The sequence below is a fragment of the Heterodontus francisci genome, chromosome 3 (genome assembly GCF_036365525.1).
Source record: "Heterodontus francisci isolate sHetFra1 chromosome 3, sHetFra1.hap1, whole genome shotgun sequence".
Lineage (NCBI taxonomy): Eukaryota > Metazoa > Chordata > Chondrichthyes > Heterodontiformes > Heterodontidae > Heterodontus > Heterodontus francisci.
This window is the reverse complement of record NC_090373.1, coordinates 149,302,288-149,322,759: the sequence shown is the minus strand read 5'-3', so window position 1 is coordinate 149,322,759 and position 20,472 is coordinate 149,302,288. Positions and strand designations below refer to the sequence as shown.

At 44.0% G+C, this 20,472-nt stretch overlaps 1 protein-coding gene across 1 annotated transcript in view; it reads left to right on the top strand.

Annotated features, from left to right (window-relative positions):
- cyb5r4 (cytochrome b5 reductase 4) overlaps nt 1-20,472 on the top strand; it is a 143,217-nt gene that overhangs the window by 26,890 nt on the left and 95,855 nt on the right. The window contains exons 3-4 of the mRNA XM_068026874.1: nt 524-624; nt 14,089-14,173. Of these exons, the coding sequence (XP_067882975.1) occupies nt 524-624; nt 14,089-14,173 (186 nt within the window). The remainder of the gene's footprint in view (nt 1-523; nt 625-14,088; nt 14,174-20,472) is intronic.

Sequence of the window (20,472 nt, the reverse complement as noted above, 5' to 3'; positions counted from 1 at the left end):
GTACTGTGCTGTGCAGTTCTGTGTTCTATGTTAGATCTGGAATGCACTGCCTCAAAGGATGGTGGAAGCAGATTCAATAATAGCTTTCAAAGGAAGATTGGATATATATTTGAAAAGGAAGAATTGGCAGGGCTCTGGGGAAAGAGCAGGAGAGTGGGACTAATTGAACAACTCTTCTAAAAAGAACTGGCACAGGTGTGATAGGCTCCGTGCCCCACTTCTGTGCTGTATAATTCTATACCCTAACACGTAAAGAAAAATTAAACCTTTTTTGTTGACTCTGATGTAAAAGGGAGATGGGGAATACATTATACATCTGTGAAAAATCAGTAATATCAGTAATATAAAAAGATTATATCAGTAATTATATCAGTAAAAAGGTTAAATCAGTAATATAAAAAGATTAAATAATCCATTGAAAGAGATAGCTTGCTTGAAAATATTACTTTGCAGAAGGCAATTATTAACAGAGTAATGTGTGTCTCATGTACCAACTCTTAATTCACAATATTTGCCTTTGTAGGCATGGTTTACAATGTGACACCGTATTTGGAATATCACCCTGGAGGAGAGGAGGAGCTTATGAGAGGTGCAGGAGCTGATGGAACAGAATTATTTAATCAGGTGAATTTGTTAACCAAAAGATTATTTCAGAGTAATTTCTCAAATTTTGGGGTGAAATGGAACCTGAATTATGTTTTTCTCAGTCAATGGAACCATTTGTTGCAAACAGAATTTGAAATCACATCTTTTAAGGAAACTTTTCATACAGCAGTTTGATTTATCACTGTTATTATGTTTGTAATTAAAGTACTGTTCAATTGATGTAATGATGGTTACTGTTCTGGAGAATCTATATCTATATCCTCTCCTGAGCATGTTCTCATGTCGGCAAGGCACATTTTTTATTAAGTGAGCTTGTGCAGTGTAATGAAGCAATCTGTTCCTGTCATAATCTTCAATGAGCAGGAGTTGCCATTTGCACATTAAAAGTGTTTCTTGACAGTCCAGTGCTGATCACTTTTGAATTGCTCATTACCTAGGGAATGAAAAATACTATTTAAAAAAGTTAGCATATATAAATATAAGAATGTAAATAGCCATGATTTTATGAATCTACTGCAGTTAACCTGATTATGAAGCCTTTTTTCCTTTAGTTTTGCCATTCTTCTAGTAATGCAATTACAGTTGATGAGTGAGCCTTTGGCTTAGTGGTAGCATTACAGTCTCTTGAGTCAGAAGGTGCAGATTTCAGACTTTCCCGGTGAAGGCAGACTGGAGCTCCAGCTCTGAATTGTGGGTTGACATTCAGTGATAACGCACCCAATGGATTTGGGTGGCCCACTCTTTACTGTATGTGTTGTGAGAGAGCCCATATTACCATCCTGTTGTGTTGGAATAACTAAGTTGCTACAAAGATGGTTATGACTATGGAAGGAGCATACATGCCATGGCTTGTCAGTCTATGAATCAGCCTGCGAATCCTTCCAGTGCTTCACACTTTTCTCCAAAGGAAGAGTGTGCAGATACAAAAATAACAATAAATCCATAAACCCATTTTTTCATTTTGAAATGCTTAAAAACATTTTTATTTCTTAACAATCAAACAGCAGTGTGACAAAATCAGAATTTCTGTACTCTGTTTTGATAACTTTAGATTAATTTTGACTTCAAAGGCAAGTCTATAATTTGAAAGGTTTCTCATGGTTCTAGTCACTCAGCTTCAGTTCCATCTGGAGATCTAAATTCTTTTAGATGTTTGCATTGTCAGTGCATTGTGAACCTGTACAGAAGTGTGTTTTAAGCAAGAGCCCTGTTGCTACAAAGCTGCCTAAGAATACATTCTAAAAAGGGATTAGTTTCCTTTTTAAATTGTTTTATGTGTTAAGTTTTAAATAACTTGCCATATCTTATAGCTCCTATGTATTCAATTTGTAAATGAATCTGGAGTAGGGAGGACTAAAATGCGATTTAATACTTTAGAAGTTTTTTAAATTATGAAAGATTTTGATAAGATATAGAAGGAGGGAATGCTTTCCTGTGGTTGGGGAGTCAGTGTTAAAGAGTCCGCAATTTAAAATTGTCACATAATATTTCTTTACGTGGAGTTGTTAGAGCATGGAATATGGTTTAGTTGGGGCAGAGACCATTGCTTTTTTTTAAGAGAAGATAGTGTAGTCACTGTTGCAATGTGGGAAACGTGGCAGCCAATTTGCGCACAGCAAGCTCCCAAAAACAGCAATGTGATAATGACCAGATAATCTGTTTTTGGTGATGTTGATTGAGGGATAACTATTCGCCAGGATACCGGGGATAACTCCCTTGCTCGTCTTTGAAATAGTGCCATGGGATCTTTTACATCCACTGTGGAGAATAGGTGGGGCCTCGGTTTCATGTCTCATCCGAAAGACGGCACCTCCGAAAATGGAGCGCTCTCTCAGTACTTAATTGAAGTATCAGTGGCGCAGTGGTTAGCACTGCAGCCTCACAGCTCCAGTGACCCGGGTTCAGTTCTGGGTACTGCCTGTGTGGAGTTTGCAAGTTCTCCCTGTGACTGCGTGGGTTTTCGTCGGGTGCTCCAGTTTCCTCCCACAGCCAAAGACTTGCAGGTTGATAGATAAATTGACCATTATAAATTGCCCCTAGTATAGGTAGGTGGTAGGGGAATATAGGGAAGGTGGGGATGTGGTAGGAATATGGTATTAGTGTAGGATTAGTATAAATGGTTGATAGTCGGCACAGACTCGGTGGGCCGAAGGGCCTGTTTCAGTGCTGTATCTCTAAATAAATAAAATTTTTGAAGATCAAAAATTAACATTTTGAAGCAGAGCAAGATAGAGGGTTATAGAGAGAGAGATCAGGAACGTGCAATTAGCTTTGAATTGCTGTACCAAAAAGAACTGGTGCAGGTCAAACAGGAATCCTATGCTGTAAACCTCTGTCATTAATAGTTTTAGCCTACATGCTTTAGTTTGAAGCTGTGATGTTTTTCTCCTTTTTGAAATATAAAATGTGGTGGGTAACTGCTATGAATTTCGATGCTCGATATCAAAGTAACAGGGTAATTAATTATTAATCCTGGGCACACTATCTCAACATGACATGTTAAAGCTGCAGATTTCAGATCATGGGAAACTCAAGCTGTTTATGTCCCTTTGATGTGAACACTAGGGAAGTAAATGTTTGAAGAAAGACAGAACTGTGACATGCCTTTGTGTTTGAGCCTCAATAAATTTAACAAACAAAATGCTTGTTCTTACATTGTGAATTCAGCTTGTTTCGTCCTGTTGCAAACCTCTTGTACCAGAGAATGATACAGGGCACTTTGTTCTGATCAAATATCACCTTGTGGAAAAAGTCCCAATGTCATTTTTAAACTCCAGCTTTTAGATATAGTGCATTTCATGACCTCAGGACATCCCAAAAAACGTCATAGTCAATTAAGTGCTTTCAAAGTGTAGGCTGGAATTTTCTGGGCCCTTTGGTGATGGGCTGGGAGGCAGAAAGGCTGGCAAAATGACGCAGGAAGCCATACCGGGGTGGGGGGGGGGGGGGCGTGGGTGGGGGAGTGGTGTAGCAGCAGGAATGTTGACAGATTGGCTGCCCACTGGGAGGCCAATTAAAGGCCACATAAGCAGCCAATTAAGGGCTACTTCCCAACTCTATGGGCATTTCCCTGCGTGGGGGGTGCCCTGCTGCCACATAGGGAGACCGCATAGTAAAATCTGGCCCCCTCCCAGCAGGTTCCGGGAATGGACCCTCTTTTATAGCCACGCCATGGCCCATGGCGGGGCCCTCCCAGCGACAATGGCCATCCTAGCGGCAACGGCACCGAATGCTGGGGCTCTTCATAGCTTAAATGTTCCATCCCAGGCAACATCCTGGTGAATCGTCTGCTTGGGGGTGGGCCACTGTCCTTAATTGGATGGCAGCCTGGCAGCAGTCACTTAATTGGCCACCGCTGGCAATATGTCTCCCTGGGTCCTGCCACTGGCTGAAGTGGGGTCGCCTCCCGTTTTCAGCTCCAGCGGCGGAACCTCTGCCACTTGCACAAATTCAGCCCATAGTCAACTGTTGTTAATTCCTTAATTAGCAAAAATATTTACGGTAACTCCTCTGCAATTAATATTTCTCTCCTGTGAGAATGCTGCTTAATTCCCAGCCGTGAATAGTTCTTGAGAAAGAAAGCAATGATTCTTCCCTTTTGACTGAGTTAGGGATAATAATTCAGTTGGATTTCATTTTCGTTATAATGTGCTATAGCAGTCACCTTTGAAAATGTTGGTTCATTTTTTAATTATTGATTTTATGCATTGCAATTGCATTGTGAATTACTCGGATACTGTTTCAGATGACCAGCAACTACATCCTTCGCTACGGATGCTGACATTAAAATGAGCAACAGTCCAGCATGACTTTCTAATCCACCTACAGCCTTAAATGCAGCTTCTTTACCTCGACACCTGTGTCCTAATATTGCGCTGCTGTATGTATTTATTTGAGGACTGAGTTTCTTGTGCTATGCTACTTGTTATGGTCAGGTGAAGAAAGGTCGAATGGTTCCCCTTTTTTCCCTCTTGTTTGGCCGTAACAGGTTTTACAAAGGATGCATTTGCCAATTCAGTGAGTGTTTAACTGTTTATGTGCTATAATCATAAAGAAACAATTGGACAGGTTTTCTCGAGTTTAATAAAGAAAGAGGTTAGCTTTACTATACTTTAACCGATCTGAGTAAATTAATAAAATATACTCTGACCTTACATACACACACACTCAAAGTTCACACATGCGCATCAATAGATTACAGAGTGAGGAAGATAGATTGATCAAATTAGAGTCGGAGAGAAATAAAAGTGTGTGGAGATTGGTGACTTGGCTGGCTTCAGGCTGAATTTGGTGGTCGTGCAACTTTCCCTCGGTAGTCCCGATGCTTCTGATTTGCAGATGTAGACGGTTGATTTGACCATTCTCCTGGAGACTAGTGCAGGGTTGATCTCCTTTAAGGAGTCTTTGTCTGTAGGTGGGGCGTCCCTGGTGGTCACAATCAGCAAACAGGGTTCGAAACTTACAAGGTAGTTTGGAGAGAGAGAGGGGGAGGAAGGAGGGACCTCACTTGGGTCTTGTCTCTTCAACGTATAGCTGCTTGTGTAGCTCTGCTCTACTGCAGAGAAAACAGAAGCTTAAGCACATGAAGGGGGGGGCCTATCACATGACCACCACCTAGTGATTCAAACATGGTTGTTACTAGTGTATTCCCCCTTGCAACTTAATTAGTCCATGTCTGGGAATCTCCTTCTCACAGCTCGGGTCCCATTGTTCAAATGATTAGGTTTAGTGGTTTCTCTCCACCAGTTGAATACCTCAGGTGATTGCCTTGATGCCTTGCTAATGGGAATAGGATATGTGATTCATTCAGATTCGCCAAGGACATGGGGCTGGATTTTACGCCGGGCGGACGGGAACTGGCCACCGACGATGTCATATACATGGACTTCAATAAGGCGTTTGATAAGGTTCCCCATGGTAGGCTGATGGAGAAAGTGAAGGCGCATGGGATCCAAGGTGTACTAGCTAGATGGATAAAGAACTGGCTGGGCAACAGGAGACAGAGAGTAGCAGTGGAAGGGAGTTTCTCAAAAATGGAGACGTGTGACCAGTGGTGTTCCACAGGGATCCATGCTGGGACCACTGTTGTTTGTGATATACATAAATGATTTGGAGGAAAGTATAGGTGGTCTGATTAGCAAGTTTGCAGACGACACTAAGATTGGTGGAGTAGCAGATAGTGAAGGGGACTGTCAGAGAATACAGCAAAATATAGATAGACTGGAGAGTTGGGCAGAGAAATGGCAGATGGAGTTCAATCAGGGCAAATGCGAGGTGATGCATTTTGGAAGATCCAATTTAAGAGTGAACTATACAGTAAATGGAAAAGTCCTGGGGAAAATTGATGCACAGAGAGATTTGGGTTTTCAGGTCCATTGTTCCCTGAAGGTGGCAACGCAGGTCAATAGAGTGGTCAAGAAGGCATACGGCATGCTTTCCTTCATCGGACGGGGTATTGAGTACAAGAGTTGGCAGGTCATGTTACAGTTGTATAGGACTTTGGTTCGGCCACATTTGGAATACTGCGTGCAGTTCTGGTCGCCACATTACCAAAAGGATGTGGATGCTTTGGAGAGGGTGCAGAGGAGGTTCACCAGGATGTTGCCTGGTATGGAGGGCGCTAGCTATGAAGAGAGGTTGAGTAGATTAAGATTATTTTCATTATAAAGACGGAGGTTGAGGGGGGACCTGATTGAGGTGTACAAAATCATGAGAGGTATAGACAGGTTGGATAGCAAGAAGCTTTTTCCCAGAGTGGGGGATTCAATTACTAGGGGTCACGAGTTCAAAGTGAAAGGGGAAATGTTTAGGGGGGATATGCGTGGAAAGTTCTTTACGCAGAGGGTGGTGGGTGCCTGGAACGCGTTGCCAGCAGAGGTGGTAGACGCGGGCACGAAAACGTCTTTTAAGATGTATCTAGACAGATACATGAATGGGCAGGAAGTAAAGAGATACAGACCCTCAGAAAATAGGCGTCATGTTTAGATAGAGGATCTGGATTGGCGCAGGCTTAGAGGGCCGAAGGGCCTGTTCCTGTGCTGTAATTTTCTTTGTTCTAACACAGAGAAGAGGCAATACAGTTTTTCACTCTGCATTAGACTGTTTCCTGAAGTGTAAATTCAGCATTTGAAAATAATTTAAATCTTAACCTTAACCCGAAAAATCTTTCAAAATTCAAATTAATTCTAAAACTGGTTGTCAAGTCATTTGGAGAAAAAAAGAAACTCAGAAATCTTGTTATATCATGAGGAAGGCACTTGCACTGATAGAATCACACTGACATACCCGTAGAAATATTCCGTGTTACGCGTATTCAGCCTACAGCATCCTGGGAATTAAATGCACAGGTGTAGTTGGTAACTTTTCAAATCTCAGAAAAATGTATTGACTCCAAGTCTCAACTTTTGAGCATAATGGAACCCAGAATGTTTTTGCTTTGTGGATTTAATTACTTGAAATGACCCGTTCTAATTAAAATATGTACATTTCAACAAAGATGTAGCATTTGACGATCTTGCTCATCATGCAAATATTCAATTGGCCATTTTCACAGTCTGGAATAGACAGACAATAGTGCAGCTGCCATCCACAATAATGTCTCTCCATTAGTCCCTTTTTGAAAACAATGATTTCCTTGAAACTGCACTGTCTGAATTATATTTCCATTAACATTTACAGTTTTTTGTCAGACTATTCAACTGCAGAACCTTTTACCATCTCTCAAGTCTCATTAATCCTTTATGTAACTGATGTCTATCAAGCTCCTTGTGTATTTTGTCAAGAATGAGTACAATAAGGATTTGTGAACTGTTGTGGTTTCAGCCAGCTGTCTAATTAATCTCTCAATGCGTGTTCCAGAAAGAGTACCACCTGAAATTTCCACTACCAAATACATTTTGGAGCATTCAGGCTATAGAATCATGGGATAATATAGCACAGAAGGAAGCTATTTGAAAGCAAAATACTGCTGATGCTGAAAACCTGAAATAAAAACAGAGAAAATGCTGGAAATTCTCATCAATTCAGGCAGCATCTGTGGAGAGAGAAACAGAGTTGACATTTCAGCTCAAAAACCTTTCATCAGAACTGGGCTTTTCAGGGGCTATTCGACCCATTGTGCTTGTGCCGGCTCTTTGGTTGAGCTATTCAATTAACCCTACTTCTCTGCTGTTTCCCCAAAGCCTATAAATTTTTCCCCTTCAAGTATTTATCCAACTCTCTTTTGAATATTGCTATTGAATCTGCTTCCACAAATGTTGTGGAGGACGAGTTGCTGGACTGTGTTAGGGATGGTTTTCTAGAGCAGTATGTTGAGGAACCGACTAGAGAACAGGCTATTTTAGATTTAGTATTATGTAATGAGAAAAGGCTAACTAATAATCTTCTTGCAAAAGAACCTTTATGGATGAGTGACCATAATATGATAGAATTTTACAATAATGTTTGAAAGTGAGGTAGTTCAATCTGAAGCCAGGGTGTTAAATTTGAACAAAGGAAATTATGAAGTTATGAGGGGCAAATTGGCTGAGGTGGATTGGGAAAATACATTAAAAGGTAAAACAGTCCATAGGCAATGGATAGTCTTTAAATAAATGTTACATAGTTTACAGCAACTACACATTCCTTCAAGGCATAAAAACCCCAAACGAAAAGGCAGTCAACCGTGGCTAACAAAGGAAGCTAAGGATTGTATAAGATTAAAGGAAAGGCCAATAAAGTTGCCAGAAATAGTACTAAGCCTGAGGATTTGGAGGATTTTAGAATACAGCAAAGGAGGACGAAGAAACTGATTTAAAAAAAAGGGGAGAATAGAATATGAATGTAAACTAGCAAAAAACATTAAAACAGACTGTAAAAGCTTCTATAGGTACATAGAAAGGAAACGTTTGGCTAAGCCAAATATGGGTCTATTACAGGCAGAATCAGGTGAATTTATAATGGGGAATAGAGAAATGGCAGAGAAGCTAATCTTCACTGAGGAAGATACAAGAAATCTCCCAGAATTAGAGATCCAAAGGACTAGGGAGAATGAGGAATTGAAGGAAATTAGTATTAGTAGGAAGGTTGTATTGGAGAAATTAATGGAGCTGAAGGCTGATATGTCCCCAGGACCTGATGTTCTACGTCCCAGAGTATTGAAAGAGGTAGCTATGGAGATAGTGGAGGCACTGGTGATCATCTTCCAAAATTCAATAGATTCTGGAACGGTTCCTGCAGATGGGAAGGTAGCAAATGTCACCCCATTATTTAAGAAGGGAGGGAGAGAGAAAACAGGGATCTACAGAACTATTAGCCTTACATAGTAGAAGGGAAAATTTGAAAATCTATTCTAAAGGATGTGATAAATGGACACTTGGATAATAATGATCTGATTGGGCATAGTCAATGTGGATTTATGAATGTGAAATCATGTTTGACGAACCTGTTGGAGTTTTTTGAGGATGTTACTAACAGAATTGCTAAAAGGGAGTTGGTTAGCAAAATTAAAGCACATGGGATAGGAGGTAACGTACTGGCATGGATTAAGGATTGGTTAACAGGCAGAAAACAGAGAGTAGGAATAAATGGGTGATGTAATACTCACCACTTGCCTGGATGGGTGCAGCTCCAACAACACTCAAGAAGCTTGACACCATCCAGGACAAAGCAGCCCGCTTGATTGGCACCCCATCTACAAACATTCACTCCCTCCACCACCGACGCACAGTGGCAGCAGTGTGTACCATCCACAAGATGCACTGCAGCAATGCACCAAGGCTCCTTAGACAGCACCTTCCAAACCCGTGACCTCTACCAACTAGAAGGACAAGGGCAGCAAATCTATGGGAACACCACCACCTGGAAGTTCCCCTCCAAGTCACGCACCATCCTGACTTGGAACTATATCGCCGTTCCTTCACTGTCGCTGGGTCAAAATCCTGGAACTCCCTTCCGAACAGCACTGTGGGTATACCCATCCCAAATGGACTGCAGCAGTTCAAGAAGGCAGCTCACCACCACCTTCTCAAGGGCAATTAGGGATGGGCAATAAATGCTGGCCTGGCCAGCGTCACCCACATCCCATGAATGAATTTTTAAAAATTATCGCATTGGCAGGTTGTGACGAATGGAGGTATCAGCCTGGTGAAGCTACAACGCAGGACTACTTGCATGCCAGACAGGGAAAGCAGCATGCGCTAGACAGAGCTAAGTGTGCCCACAACCAACGGATCAGATCTTAGCTCTGCAGTCCTGCCACATCCAGTCGTGAAGGGTGATGGACAATTAAACAACTAACAGGAGAAGGGGGCTCGACAAATATCCCCATCCTCAACAATGGGGGAACCCAACACATCAGTGCGAAAGTCAAAGCTGAAGCATTTGCATCCATCTTCAGCCAAAAGTGCCATGTGGATGATCCATCTCCACCTTCTCCGGAGGTCCTCAGCATCACAAATGCCAATCTTCAGCCAATCCGATTCACTCCATGTGATATGAAGAAACGGCTGAAGGCACTGGATACTGCAAAGGCTATGGGCCCTGACAACATTCCGGCAATAGTACTGAAGATTTGTGCTCCAGAAATGGACATGCCCCTAGGCAAGCTGTTCCAGTACAGCTACAACACTGGCATCTACCTGGCAATGTGGAAAATTGCCCAGGTATATCCTGTCGACAAAAGGCAGGACAAATCCAACCCGGCCAATTACCATCCTATCAATCTAATCTTGATCATCAGCAAAGTGATGGAAGGGGCCGTCGACAGTGCTATCAAGCGGCACATGCTCAGAAATAATCTGCTCACTGATGCTCAGTTTGGGTTCCGCCAGGGCCACTCAGCTCTTGACCTCATTACAACCTTGGTTCAAACATGGACAAAAGAGCTGAACTCAAGAGGTGAGGTGAGAGTGACTGCCCTTGACATCAAGGCAGCATTTGACCGGGTATGGCATCAATGAGCCCTAATAAAAGTGGAGTCAATGGGAATCAGGGGGAAAATCCTCCGCTGGTTGGAGTTAGAGGCCTGCATTAGGTCAGTAAAAAGAACCCGACCCGAACCACAGCAGACCCAAGCACAACCTGGCCCGAGTCCCTACGATTTTGCCCTGAGCCCGACCCGACCATCCCTTTACCAACCTTCCTGACACCGAACCTGCAAGAAGCTGCAACGCATGCGCGATGATGTCATGGTGACGCCACTCGCTCACTGCGCAGACTCAGTTTTGTCCTGGACTCACAGCTCAGGTAAGTTTTTTTTATTTTTAATACTTACCAGCAGAGCACTTACCATGTGTGTCTGGCCCGACCCGACCCGAGCCCGGAAGATGGGCCCGACCCAGCCCGAACCCGACATGTCATCGGGCCCCATCGGGTTCGGGTCAGGTAGCAGGCCTCTAGTTGGAGTCATACCTAGCGCAATGGAAGATGGTTGTGGTTGTTGGAGGTCAATCATCTCAGCTCCAGGACATCACTGCAGTAGTTCCTCAGGGTAGTGTCCTCGGCTCAACCATCTTCAGCTGCTTCATCAATGACATTCCTTCAGTCATAAGGTCAGAAGTGGGGATGTTCGCTGATAGCACAATATTCAGCACCATTCGTGACCCCTCAGATACTGTAGCAGTCCATGTGGAAGTGCAGCAAGACCTGGACAATATTCAGGCTTGGGCTCATAAGTGGCAAGTAACATTCGTGCCACACAAGTGCCAGGCAATGACCATCTCCAACAAGAGAAACTCTAACCATCTCCCCTTGACATTCAACGGCATTACCATTGCTGAATTACCCACTGTCAACATCCTAGGGGCTACCATTGACCAGAAACTGAACTGGAGTAGCCGTATAAATACCCTGGCTACAAGAGCAGGTCAGAGGCTAGGAATCCTGTGGCGAGTAACTCACCTCCAGCTCCCCAATTTCTGTCCACCGTGTACAAGGCACAATTCAGGAGTGTGATGGAAGACTCTCCACTTGCCCGGATGGGTGCAGCTCCAACAGCGCTTAAGAAACTCGACACCATCCAGGACAAAGCAGCCCACTTGATTGGCACCCCATCCACCACCTTAAACATTCACTCCCTCCACCACCGATGCACAGTGGCAGCAGTGTGTACCATGTACAAGATGCACTGCAGCAACTTACCAAGAGTCCTTCGACAGCACCTTCCAAACCAGTGATCTCTTCCACCTAGGAGGACAAGGGCAGCAGATGCATGGGAACACCACCATCTGCAAGTTCCCCTCCAAGCCACACACCATTCTGACTTATATCGCCATTCCTTCACTGTTGCTGGGTCAAAATCCTGGAACTCTCTTCCTAACAACACTCTTGGTGTACCTACACCCGAAGGATTGAAAGGGTTCAAGAGGCAGCTCACTGCCACCTTCTCGAGGGCAATTATGAATGGGCAATAAATGCTGGCTGAGCCATCGATGCTCACATCCTATGAACGAATTTTTAAAAACTCATCTAAACACTCCATTAAGTTAGTCAAACGCGATTTATCTTTAACAAATCTGTGCTGACTTTCATTTGTTAGCCTATACCTTTCCAAATACCAATTAATTTTGTCCCGGATTATTGTCTCTAAAAGTTTTCACACAACCAGTTTTAGGCTGAGTGGCTGTAGTGGCTGGGTTTATCCATCTCCCCTTTAATAAACAAAGATGTAACATTTGCACAGAGATTGCAAAATTTGATACCAGATATTTTTTAATTTGCAATAAGAGAATTTTCATAAAAGTTTTGAAAATTGGCCCTTTTAATTAACCCCTCCCCTCAGGTACTGTCTCCCTCTTTTTCAAACCAGTCTTCACCCCTCTCCACAAAAATCCCAAGGTTAACTCCTTTGTCCTTGCAAACTGCTGCCCCATCTCTTCCTTCTCAAAGTCCTTCAACATGTGGTCACCTCCCAAATTCAAGCCCATGATTTCCACAAGTCCATGTTTGAATTTCTCCAATTAGATTTCCGCACTTGCTACTAAAATGCCTTGATCAAAATCACAAATGATATCTTCTGTGACTGTCATAATGGTGCACTATCCCTAACTGACCTGCCCGACTTCTGCATCCTTTGCAATATTTCATCACACTATCCACCTCCAACTCCACCCCACCACTATCCATCTCCATGTGATTGCCCTTATTTGGTCCTGCCCTTCTTTATCTGATCTTAGTGAGAGCATCTCCTGCAATGGCTTTTCCCCCATCTTTGCACTATTACTCCCAGAATCAAGCAGTATTTATTCTTGATCCCCTGCTCTTCCTCATCTATGTGCTGCCCTTGGCAACATGACAGGAGGTAAGCTTTCCAATGAATACTCATAGCATCTAGCTCTACAACTATAGAGGCCTATAGTAGGGTCGTGGTTATATTACCCGAATAATCCTGAGAATGTGAGTTCAAGTCCCACCTCGGCAGCTTGTGAATTTGAATTCAGTTTAAAAATAAATAAAAATCTGGTATAAAAAAGCTCATACCATTGAAAGTGACCATGAAGCTGTTGAATTGAGTTGACTGACTTCTGGCCTAAGTCGCCATTTTCTATTTTTTTTAAACTATTTCTCCCATCCTCTACATTTGGCATTTACTTGCCACACTGCTTTACATGCATACTCAGCTATTTTAACATCCTCTTCTGTTTTAATGCCTTTGCTTATTTGAGTTCATCTGTCTACATCATTCATAGGTTTGCATAGTCTACAGCAGAGAAACAGGCCATTCAGTCCAACAGGTCTATGCTGGTGATTGTGTTGCACAGGAGCCTCTTCCCACCACTCTTCATTCAACCCCATCCACATATCCTTCCATTCCTTTCTCCCTCGTGCTAATCTAGCTTCCCTTTAAATGCAGCTATGCTATTTGCCTCAAATACTCTTTGTGATAGTGAGTACCAAATTCTTACCACTTTTTGGGTGAAAAAGTTGCTCTTGAATTCTCTATTGGATCTTTTGGTGGCTGACCTATATTTATGGACCCTAGTCTCCCCCACAGATGGGAACATTTTCTTTACATCTTATTAAATAACTTCATAATTTTAAAGTCCTCTATTAGGTCACTTCACAGCCTTCTATTTTCTGCGGAAAAGAACCCTAACCTTTTCAGCCTTTCCTGATGAGCATATTCTCTTAGTTCTGGTATCATCTTTGTGAATCTTTTTTCACTTTTTCCAGTGCTTCCATATCTTTTTCAAAATATAGATGTCCGTGATTTCTCATTCCTTCTAGCTTTAAGAAAAATCTGCTTGCGGGATATAAAACTTATTATTTGTCTCTTTGTGATAAGAGATGATTTTTGCACTTATCTGCACCCCCCCCCCCACCCCCTTTCATTTCATTGCATCCCATGTGGCTAATCTTCCAGTTTCCTTAAATGGTAATCTATCCTATTTCTTTATATTTGTGTGTATTTCCAGGATTTTTTGTGTATTTGCTGAAATATAGCGTGGAGAAATACATGCCTGTCTTAGCAAACTAGTTGATGTGACCATTTTCTTCAAATTTCAGATTCACAATTGGGTCAACTTTGAATCCATGCTGAAGGAGTGCCTTGTAGGAAGAATGGCTTCAAAGCCAAAAGCTGTTGCTAAAGGTAGTTTTCATTTTCTTATTGTTTCGGAACTGCAAGTTTATTTCCTTCCAGTTTATTTCGTTCAAGTGTATTTTCTTCAAGTGCTTATCCAATTTCCTTTTGAAATCATTGATTGTCTCTGCCTCCACCACCCTCGTGGGCAGCAAGTTCCAGGTCAACACCACTCGTTGCATAAAAAAAGTACTTCCTCACATTCCCCCTGCATCTCTTTCCCAGACCCTTCAATCTGTGTTCATTGGAACAGCTTTTCCTTGTCTAACTTTTCTAAGCCTGTCATAAAATGTGCATCTCTATCAAATCTCCCCTCAGTCTCCTTTGCTCCAGGGAGAACAACCCCAGCTTTTCCATGTAACTAAAATCCACCATCCATGGAACCATTCTGGTAAAATTCCTTTGCACTGTCTCAAGGGCCCTCACATCCTTTCCAAATTGTGACCAGAATTGGACACAATGCTCTAGTTGGGGCCTAACCAGAGCTTTATAAAGGTTCAAAATAACTTTCCTGCTTTTGTACTCTATGCCACTATTTACGTAGCCTACGTTCCCACATGCTTTGCTAATCAGTCTCTCAACATGTCCTGCCATCTTCAAAGATCGATGCCCATGTACCCCCAGGTCCCACTGCTTCTGTACACTCTTTAGAACTGTGCCATTAAGTCTATGTTGTCTCACCCTATCCCTCCTGCCAAAATGCATCACCTCACACTTGCCTGTAATAAATTCCATCTGTCTGCCCTTTCTGCTGGCCCAGGTTTGTCCAGCCTTTTCAAATGGGGTGGGGGGGGCACATTACAATTTTTGAGTTACATAGGGGGCCAGAGAAACAATTTCAGAAAGATAAAGATATTAAAAATTTATCTTACTATTATCAAAATAACAACAAATGTACATTTTTGTGAAGAGGCCTTAAATGAGAAGACTAATTTCTTGACTTATTTTCACTTCATTATGTTGGACACTGATTTAGTGAGATACCTGGCATTTTGCTGCTTGCACAAGTATTCAATGTTTGCCTGCACACTTTTTGTAGCGATGTGGAGTATTCCGAATAGATGTCGATTTGTCAGGAGTGATCTTGATCACTCTCTCTCCCTGTCTCTCTCTCTCTCTCCCTGTCTCTCTCTCTCTCTCCCTGTCTCTCTCTCTCTCTCCTTGTGTCCCCTCCCCCTTTCACTCTCTGTCTCTCTCTGTCCCCCTTTCTCTTTCTCTGACAGTTGCAGAGAGCAGGAATGCTCAGCATGGTCAGTTTTTAAAAAAGATCGCAACCCTGTTTCACAGCTGACAGTTGAAGCGAGTGAAAACAGCCATTTCCCAACTTTGCACAGTTTCGGGGTTTTCCCTCAGGTTCTGCTTTTTTTTGTAAAAAAGCCCACCCAAAAACCCTGAATCTGTCCGAAGTTGGGAAAGGGCTGTTCCCGCTCTCATACAGCACTTATCAGCTGTGAAATTGAAAGTGTGAATTTTTTTTAAACTTGATCGGCAAGAAGAAGTCAAAGGGAAATTTCTCATCTCCAGTCATGGACCCCTGGTGAGGATGAGGAACAGCACGAGTACAGTTTCCATCCGCAGGCCGGATAGAAATCTTTGGCAGGCCAGATGTTGGACCACTCTGTGCTAGCCTGTCTATGTCCTGTTGCAGGCACTTCGTATCATCCTCAATGTTTGCCACTCCTCCAAGTGTGGTGTCATTAGCAAATTTTGAAATTCTACTGTGTTCCAAGATCCAAATCACTTGTAGGTAGCAAAAAAAAATGTGGTGGTCCTAGCACTGACCCTTGGGGAACACCACTGTCTATCATCCTCCAGTCTGAAAAACAGCCATTTACCACGACTCACTGTTTTCTGTCTTTAAACCAATTTTTTAAACTAATAGGACCCTGACCATCCTATTCCATGATCCTCACCATTACTTCTGGGTCTTTATGCCAATAGCGATAGTGTGTTTTCTACATTACAACTTTGAGCATTTTTTTATTTGTTCGGGGGATGTGGGCGTTGCTGGTCAGGCCAGCATTGGCGGCACAGTGGCGCAGTGGTTAGCACCGCAGCCTCACAGCTCCAGGGACCCGGGTTCGATTCCGGGTACTGCCTGTGTGGAGTTTGCAAGTTCTCCCTGTGTCTGCGTGGGTTTTCTCCGGGTGCTCCGGTTTCCTCCCACAAGCCAAAAGACTTGCAGGTTGATAGGTAAATTGGCCATTATAAATTGTCACTAGTATAGGTAGGTGGTAGGGAAATATAGGGACAGGTGGGGATGTTTGGTAGGAATATGGGATTAGTGTAGGATTAGTATAAATGGGTGGTTGATGTTCGGCACAGACTCGGTGGGCCGAAGGGCCTGTTTCAGTGCTGTATCTCTAATCTAAAAAAAAAAAATTTATTGCTCATCCCTAATTGCCCTTGAGAAGGTGGTGGTGAGCTGCCTTCTTGAACCTCTGAAGTCCATCTGGTGTAGGTGCACCAACAGTGCTGTTAGGAAGGGAGTTCCAGGATTTTGACCCAGTGACAGTGAAGAAATGACGATTTAATTCCAAATCAGGAAGGTATGTGGCTTGGAGGGGAATGTGCAGGCGGTGGTGTTCCCATGCACCTGCTTCCCTTGTCCTTCTAGGTTTGGAAGGTGCTGTCAAAAGAGCCTTGGTGAGTTGCTGCAATGCTTCTTGTAGGTGGTACACACTGCTGCCACTGTGTGTCAGTGGTGGAGGAAGTGAATGTTGAAGGTGGTAAATAGAGTGCCAATGAAATGGGCTGCTTTGTCCTGGATGGTGTCTAGCTACTTGAGTGTTGTTGGAACTGCACCCATCCAGGCAAGTGGAGAGTATTCCATTGCACTCCTGACTTGTGCCTTGTGGATAGTGGGCAGACATTGGGGAGACAGGAGGTGAGTTCGAATTCTCAGTCTCTGACCTGCTCTTGTAGCCACAGCATTTACAAGGCTGGTCCAGTTCAGTTTCAGGTCAATGGTGATCCCTAGGATGTTGATAGTGGGGGATTCAGCGATTGTAATGCCATTGAATGTCAAGGGGAGATAGTTAGATTCTCTCTCGTTTGAGATGGTCATTGCCTGGCACTTGTGTGGCGGGAATGTTATTTACCACTTATCAGCCCAAGCCTGGATGTTGTGCAGGTCTTATTGCATCTGGACAGGGGCTGCTTCAGTATCTGAGGATTCACGAATGGTGCTGGACATTGTGCAATCAACAGTGACCATCCCCACTTCTGACCTTATGATGGAGGGAAGATCACTGATGAAGCAGCTGAAGATGGTTGAGCCTAGGACACTACCCTGAGGAATTCCTGTAGTGATGTCCTGGAACTGAGATGATTGGCCTCCAACAACCACAACAATCTTCCTTTGTGCTAGGTATGACTCTAACCAGCGGAGAGTTTTTCCCCTGATTCCCATTGACTCCAGTTTTGCATGGGGTTCCTTTATTCCATACTCAATCAAATGCTTCCTTGATGTCAAGGGCAGTCACTCTCACCTCACCTCTGGATTTCAGCTCTTTTGACCATGTTTGGACCAAGGCTGTAATGAGGTCAGGAGCTGAGTGTCGGAACCCAAACTGAGCGTCATTGAGCAGGTTATTTCTGAGCATGTGCTGCTTGATAGCACTGTCGACAAACCCTTCCATCATTTTACTGATGATCGGGAGGAGACTGATAGGGCAGTAATTGGCCGGGTTGGACGTGTCCTGCTTTTTGTGAGGACATACCTGGGCAATTTTCCACATTGCCAGTTAGTGCCAGTGTTGTAGCTGTACTGGAACAGCTTGGCTGGGGGCGCAGCTAATTCTGGAGCAAAGGTCTTCAGTACTATTGCCAGAATGTTGTCAAGGCCCACAGCCTTTGCAGTATCCAGTGCCTTCAGCCGTTGCTTGATATCACGTAGAGTGATTCGGATTGGCTGAAGACTAGCATCTGTGATGCTGGGGACCACAGGAGGAGGCCGAGATGGATCACCCACTTGGCAGTTCTGGCTGAAGGTGGGTGCAAATGCTTGTCTTTTGCACTGATGTGCTGGGCTCCACCATCGTTGAGGTTGGGGACGTTTGTGGAGGCTCCTCCTCCTGTCAGTTGTTTAATTGTCCACCACCATTCATGGCTGGATGTTGTAGGACTGCAGAGCTTAGATCTGATCCATTGGTTGTGGGATTGCTTAGCCCTGTCTGTTCCATGCTGCTTACACTGTTTGGCATGCAAGGAGTCTTGTGCTGTAGCTTCACCAGGCTGACACCTCATTTTGAGGTATGCCTGGTGCTGCCCTCCTGCACACTTCATTGAACCAGGGTTGGTCCCCTGGCTTGCTGGTAATGGTAGAGTGGGCCAGGCCATGAGATTACTGATTGTGGCTGAATACAATTCATGATATCAAGAAATGGCTGAAGGCACCGGATATGGGCCCTGACAACATTCTGGTTGTACTACTGAAGACTTCTGCTCCAGAACTGGCCGCGCCCCTAGCCAGGCTGTTCCAGTACAGCTACAACACTGACATCTACCCGGCAATATGGAAAATTGCCCAGGTATGTCCTGTCCACAAAAAGCAGAACAAATCCAATTCGGCCAATTACCACCCCATCAGTCTACTCGATCATCAGCAAAGTGATGGAAGGTGTCATCGACAGTGCTATCAAGCAGCACTTAATGTCACCACTGCTCAGTTTGGATTCCGCCAGTGCCACCTGGCTCCAGACCTCGTTACAACCTTGGTCCAAGCATGGACAAAAGAGCTGAATTCCAAAGGTGAGGTGAGAGTTAACGCCCTTGACATCAAGAAAGCATTTGACTGAGTGTGGCATCAAAGAGCCCTAGAAAAATTGATGTCAATGGGAATCAGGGGGAATATTCTCCGCTGGTTGGGGTCATATAACATAAAGAAAAATGGTTGTGGTTGTTGGAGGCCGATCATCTCAGTCCCAAGATATCGCTGCGGAAGCTCCTCAGGGTAGGCCCAACCATCTTGCCATTCTTCATCAATGTCTTCCCTACAACATAATGCCAGAAGTGGGGATGTTCACTGATGCTTGCACAATGTTCAGCAACATTTCTGCCTCCTCAGATACATATCCAGCAAGACCTGGGCAACATTCAGGCTTGGGCTGATAAGTGGCAAGTAACATTCGCACCACACAAGTGCCAGGCAATGGCCATCTCCAACAAAAGAGAATCTAATTATCTCCCTTGACATTTAGTGGCATTACTATCCCCCACCATCAACATCCTGGGGGTTACCATTGACCAAAAACATAACTGGACCAGCCATATAAATACTGTGGCAGGAGAGGCTGGGAATTCTGTGGCGAGTAACTCACCTCCTAACTCCCCAAAGCCTGTTTACCATCTATAAAGGCACATGTCAGGAGTGTGATGTAATACTATAATAAAAGCAAAACACTGAAGATGTTGGAAATCTGAAATAAAAACAAGAAATGCTGGAAATACCCTGGCAGCATCTGTGGAGAGAGAAGCAAAGTTAACGTTTCAGGTCAGTGACCTGTCATCAATACCCAGTTCGAATGAAGGGTCATTGACCTGAAACGTTAACTCTGCTTCTTTCTCCACAGATGCTGCCAAACCTGCTGAGTATTTCCAGCATTTCTTCTGATGTTTCTTTCTTTTGGGCCTCCTTATCTCGAGAGACAATGGATACGCGCCTGGAGGTGGTCAGTGGTTTGTGAAGCAGCGCCTGGAGTGGCTATAAAGGCCAATTCTGGAGTGACAGGCTCTTCCACAGGTGCTGCAGAGAAATTTGTTTGTTGGGGCTGTTGCACAGTTGGCTCTCCCCTTGCGCCTCTGTCTTTTTTCCTGCCAACTACTAAGTCTCTTCGACTCGCCACAATTTAGCCCTGTCTTTATGGCTGCCCGCCAGCTCTGGCGAATGCTGGCAACTGACTCCCACGACTTGTGATCAATGTCACACGATTTCATGTCGCGTTTGCAGACGTCTTTATAATGGAGACATGGACGGCCGGTGGGTCTGATACCAGTGGCGAGCTCGCTGTACAATGTGTCTTTGGGGATCCTGCCATCTTCCATGCGGCTCACATGGCCAAGCCATCTCAAGCGCCGCTGACTCAGTAGTGTGTATAAGCTGGGGATGTTGGCCGCTTCAAGGACTTCTGTGTTGGAGATATAGTCCTGCCACCTGATGCCAAGTATTCTCCGAAGGCAGCGAAGATGGAATGAATTGAGACGTCGCTCTTGGCTGGCATACGTTGTCCAGGCCTCGCTGCCGTAGAGCAAGGTACTGAGGACACAGGCCTGATACACTCGGACTTTTGTGTTCCGTGTCAGTGCGC